Source organism: Pleurodeles waltl, chromosome 6 (assembly GCF_031143425.1).
Source record: "Pleurodeles waltl isolate 20211129_DDA chromosome 6, aPleWal1.hap1.20221129, whole genome shotgun sequence".
NCBI lineage: Eukaryota > Metazoa > Chordata > Amphibia > Caudata > Salamandridae > Pleurodeles > Pleurodeles waltl.
The window spans coordinates 514,227,560-514,233,559 of NC_090445.1; the positions used below are offsets into that span (position 1 = coordinate 514,227,560).

At 42.4% G+C, this 6,000-nt stretch overlaps 1 protein-coding gene across 1 annotated transcript in view; it reads left to right on the forward strand.

The window, feature by feature from the left end:
• Positions 1-4,347, forward strand: part of WNT2B (Wnt family member 2B) — a 224,954-nt gene extending 220,607 nt beyond the window's left edge. The window contains exon 5 of the mRNA XM_069238667.1: positions 3,448-4,347. Coding sequence (XP_069094768.1) covers positions 3,448-3,677 — 230 coding nt within the window. The 3' untranslated portion in view covers positions 3,678-4,347. The remainder of the gene's footprint in view (positions 1-3,447) is intronic.
• The last annotated feature ends 1,653 nt before the right edge of the window (positions 4,348-6,000 follow it).

A 6,000-nucleotide genomic window follows, 5' to 3' on the forward strand; every position in this document is an offset into this window, starting at 1 on the left:
AATCTTTGCAATTATCTGTTTTCATTGTTCAAAACAAACCTTAGACAATTGGTCAAGACAACGTAGAGAAGTGGACAAAATATATCAATGTATGTACCTGCCTACAGAAAACTACCTGCAACAAGGATTCCTGCCTAGTCCTCCTTCAGTGTTGAAAAGGCATAAATATTCTCCGTTCTCTCAACGAAAAACTTAGAGACCCATTTGTCGTTGAAGTTCAGACACCCATCAGCTTGTCTCATATAACCCAATCTACAAATCATGGACCTTTAACCATGCACTCCAGAGGGTGTCTAGAAACCCAACACAAACCAGAGTGCTCCAGAACCTCTCCATAAGTATTAAACTCTATTTAAATATGGCAAATGAACCACAGAGAAAACAATTTAGGCCTTTGGGGGGTATGAAAAGCACCTTGTAAATACCAATGAAATGCTATATTCCTTTCACCAACCTATGAATTTTGTGAGTTACACCATACATATGTGGGTTTAATAGAATACAGCACTTTTTCTATTTGTGAATTAGACAAGGCTTTACAATTTTTGATGCAAGATGAAAAAAAGCCAAATTCGGAGTAGTTAAACCCTAGTTTAAAGTCTCAAAGCAATATATGTGTGTTTGTTTCCAGAGTGTGAGATATATCTATGTTGAATGCTTCCATTATTCTAGCCTTACACAGCATACAAAGTCTTGGTGTTTTTGAGGGTCCATCACAGAAAAGAGTTGGTATGGCTATTGATTGATGTGCCAACCGTAATATGATTATGTTGTGTTTGTTGTTAGGTGAGTAGTTATATGCAATGTGTCTTGAATGAATTAACTTGGTGTTTGACCATGGTACAGTATCAAATTGCTTATGCAGTTCTAAGTGAGTAAGCATGTGTTTATCCAAAACGAAAAAATAAAATGTTAATAACGTACATTACGTAATCATGATTTTATTTTTCCTTGTAGGGTGAGTCAGGCTGGGCTGGAGGGAGGGGGCCAGAGGAGGGCTATGTGCACACAAAGTGTGCATGTTTTTTTGGCCAGCCGAGTTAAGTCGGCCAAAAAGACATGCACACTTTGCATGTTCTCTATCTGGCTATATACCACAGCCGGGTAGAGAGCATGAACAGGCTCCCATTGCCAGTCTGAGTGGCGAAGCATGCCCACCCAGACCAATCACAACGCTGCTTTGAGCAGCATCGTGATTGACTGGGAGCCTGTGCAGCTGGGAAGAAGAAGAGGACAGAGGGGAGATGAATGTGTCTCACCTCGAAGGTAAGTTTTTTTAATTTTCTTTTTCTTTTTAAACGCCCCTATCCCTTTGTGCTCTGTCCCACCTTGCCAGCCCTGTTCAGTGGCAGCCACCACTGCTCAAATGGCGATGCATATCAAGTAAGTGGTGCTAAATAATAATGATGGGTGCTATATTTATATTATCGAGCTAATCACATATGTAAGTCAAGTTGTATAAATAATATGTATTCTGTCTTAATGTGTTATATTGTAGCAAATCATATGGCTTTATTACAAAAGAACTGGAGCGCTGTTGTGATCCAGCTATACCATAGATCTATGCTGTGGCCAGCAAGCTATCTAATGAATCCTTCTGAGTGTTATGCAATGGATGTGTGATTAGAGATGCATGCTGTTGTGAGCCTGGCGATGGCAGACTACATAGCATAGCTGCAATATTTTGGATGTGTGCACAACGTTTTGCCTAATGAGTCATGTTAGGTATTGTTTTAAGGACCTCATTAAAATGGCCCGTTAAATTATGATGAGGCTGGGAACAGCAGTTACCTTCACCCACCCAGAGTTAACATATCCAACCCTCCTCCCCTGAGTATCAATTATCTCTTGAGGGTTGGGGTAGTTATTGGATGGGCTCTGGATCCACTCATAATGAGATTCTTATTGGTGACAACCAACCAAAACCCATATTGGTGCTGTGCTAGGTGTGTGTGCAATCCTGTAGCCAACAACACCTTTTGTGAGTTTGTGTGGGTTGTTAAATAACCCTCACAACCTATAGGACTCGGAGGCAGCCAGCAGGCCCTCACCCCAACACCGGTCATACACAGACCGACACCTCGTTTCGTTGGAAGAAGTATTTATTTTATTTACTTTGTTAATATCAAAACATTATTCATTCATCATATAAATCATTTCATTAAACTTTCACTGCAAAACCAAAATTAATATCAAAGGAATTTTGTACAATTTACATCTATAACCATAAATCATTTTGACAGGATCCCTTCCTGTCCTGAACCTCCTTTGGACCACACAGGGACTGGACGTCACCTGTATCCCTAGGGGGGGCGGTACCCCTTCTTCCTCTGTTCCTTGCCCACATGCTCAGGGTTCCGCCCCCTCTCCAAACACCAAACAGCCAAGGGGTGTAACGGGGCGGCCCAGGGCATGAGCCCCGTGACCACCCCAGTGATCTGGGCTCCCTACCCCCAATCTGGTGTGTACATCCGCAGGTTGGTCCAGGACTTCAGGATCCTATCTCTGGTGTAATACCGGGGCCCTTCCCTTGGGGACCCCTCTGTTGCTTCAGGTTACTTTAGTACTTCTTCTTCCACCTAATAATAGGGAGAGGGTGGGTGGGACAAAAAGTCTCTGTCCGCCTGGGTCGCCGCTGCACTGCAAAGAAGAAGGCCGAGCCTTCTGGGGGGTGCTTTTAAGCCCCCCACTGGAGTGCAGCAGCCCAAACTGGAACGGACACAACGTTGGCCCAACGTCCCTACTCGCGTGTAACTTCCGCCAACACGCCTCGCGAGGCGTGCAGGTGGAAGTAACTGGCAAGCCCGTGCACAACTAGTGTGGAGGGTCCGGCCCCCGGCCCCCGGCGTCCCCGATCCTTAAGGGGTCGCGCTCCCCCCATTTTGGGGGGGCACTTTTCCAATGGCATGGCTGTGCTGTGTAGGATGTGAATATAATGTTCCTGCTACTTCGATAGTGGTGAGTGCGAGCAAGAGCTCTGAGACAGCATGCAATAATTATAGCAGGGTATTATTGGATTAATGGTATATGTTGCACCTAAAGTGTTTACTTTGATGCTCAAGTGAGCTATGGGATCAATGCAGACAACAATAAAACATACTGTCACTAAGTTAAAGTGGTTAACAACTGGCATGCACTGTAGCCTCTGGCACATTAAGGCAGTATCCGGGGTTATGAGACTACACCTGGTATATGTGTTCAATGCCTAGTCATCCGAGACTGGTACTTGTTAGTTAATGGTGTAAGCTGGTAATATGAGGCTGTAAATAGTATCTAGAAAGCAAGACTTACTGGTGTCAGTACTGATTAATTTTCATTTAAATCAATCTTATGGAAAGTGATTAAAGCTTTCAGGTCACCTTCACTAAATAGACTCCGCTTGCATATCTTGTTTGAACATATCCAAAACAGTCAGGATTAACCTAAGCTGTGTTTCTTTCGTCTAAGGCTCTCTTGGCACGGCTGGAAGAGTATGCAACAAGACCTCGCGAGGGAATGACAGGTGTGAGATCATGTGCTGCGGACGAGGTTATGACACCACACGTGTCACGCAGACCATCAAGTGCGAGTGCAAATTTTATTGGTGTTGTGCAGTCAGGTGCAAAGACTGCGAGGAGACTGTCGACGTACACACATGTAAAGCCCCCAAGCGTGCTGAGTGGCTGGACCAAACTTGAGTTCTTTTAAGCCCGCCATAAATTGACAGTAACAAGGACTATGGGCCGTGCAGTTCTGGGAGTTGTAGTTCAGTTGCATGGCTTTTATTTAAGTAATTTTGCAAAGCACTAAAGAGAGTACTACATTTCCCAGGAGTTGCTTTAGACCCTAGCAGCTGTTCAGTCAAAGAAAAAACTAATCCTTACTGTAAAAGGAGTTTGCAATACGTGATTGAACTGTGAAGCTTTTATTTGTAATTTAATTTCCCAGTGGACACTATAACTTCAAAGCAGACAAGAGAACTGAAATAAGACTGACCAATACCATTTTAGTATCTTGAAAGAAATTCACTTCGAAAACCTGAAAAATACAGGCATAATGAAGAGTGCACATGCAAAGTTTTATTGCATTTTTTACATGATGAAAAATCTCGGCATACCAGGTTGCTGCTGCTACACAAATGAACTATTTAAGAGAACAATGTCGGCGGAGCCTTTTCCTTCAAAACTTCAATCTGAAAGAACAAGTAGAGATAAAACATGTGTAATACAAATTTTCCATACCCTCTGAACCTGAACTACAGTGCTTTAACAACGTATTCCTGTGATAAGCAAATGTATAAAAAATCAAATCCTGCATCTAAAAATGTGGGAACTCCAATTTATTAAAGCAAACTAATATAACAAAGAAGCCTTTTGTTTTTGTGCTTGTACTTTGAGTATACGGATTCAGCATCTTAAAAAGTAATTATGAATGTATATTATAAACATATTGTATTTCTCTGTGCAATAATATCTTGTTTTCAATGTGATGTTGATGGGTGTTTACGTGACGAATCATGCTTTGCCTCTAGCTCTTTTGTAAATATGCACTACAGTAAGAACAAAATATACTAAAACAAATGCTACAACACACAATCGTTGGTCCAAACGAGTAAACAAAGGGGGTTATTACAACTTTGGAGGAGGTGTTAATCTGTCCCAAAAGTGACGGTAAAGTGACGAAAATACCACCAGGCGTATTACACGTCCATTATATCCTATGGAACTCGTAATACGGCTGGTGGTATATCCGTCACTTTACCGTCACTTTTGGGACAGATTAACACCTCCTCCAAAGTTGTAATAACCCCCATAGTCTTTAATAGCTTCCTGAAACACAGAAGGTGTCTTTGAGTGACAGACAGAGCACAGTTAGTTATTCATGTTTGCCCACTATATGAGCAGTCAGCATATTGAACCTTAAGGGAGGGTGCTTTCTATTGGAATACTGTTACTGGTCTAGTCTTCCAAAAGACGAGGATATGCTTACTCCTAAGATGCCACATACCACTAACCAGGCACCTCTATCTTATTGCGCAACATGGAGCTGCAATGTGAACTCGGCATGAACACAGTATGAATCCTGGATATCCAATGCTATGATGGATGACTGAAACACGGCGAGGGTATAGGCCACTCAAGCGATCAGTTTCATGGTGTGATTTGACAGTGAATCTTACATTGACATCTCATGCCCTTCTCCTCTGATGTCAGCCTATCACTGGTCCACTTCTTAGCGGATAGAGAAAAAATGAAAGTGGGAGTTGAGAGAAAGCTGTAAGCTCTTTTTTCATGCGCAGAGGACAAGCATGGAAACATGGCTTTATTTTCAAAGTGACAGAGAAATTGAAAGGTTCCCAAGAGCAATGCTGGGATCCACAGCCCTTCGAGTCTCCCCAGCCAATGCAATTTTGGTCTGTGAAAGCAAGAACCCCAAGCTGTCTTTGTTCTTCTTAATGTTCCATGGTGTGAGGTAGTAGAAGAAACTGAATACCTCATTCCCTGTAGAGGCATATTTGGTTTTATCACCAATGAAAAATAAAAACTTGTTAATGTGCAGAAGTTAGGTGACGTCTGCTTAATGGCTACTTGTATGGTTATGTAAGACTCTCATAGGGAGCCTTTAGCATGAACAGCATTTTTTTAATCCAGTTACTCATTGTTATGACGTAGCAACACTATATTGTGTGCAGTCCTGTATGAGAGTGTAGCAGACATAAAATGTCCTGAGCTTTTGTAGGAAAGCGTCTCGTGGAGGCCTATTCTTCGGAAATCATTTGTCCATATCTCAGATTTCAGCACTGTGTGCTAGTTGGCTTACCTCTTCTGAGCCGCAAGCTTGTCAATGTACACTGAAAATCTATTGCCCAGGTTCCTAGAAACAACAGTCCTCACATCTAGTTCTGTGCCTTGGAAGAGAAATGACGGTGGTTCCTATTTGCCAATAGTGCTTCCCAAACGCCATGGTGTTCGGTTTCAGGACACTTATTTTCAAACCAAGCATAGCACAATATTTTCCTGA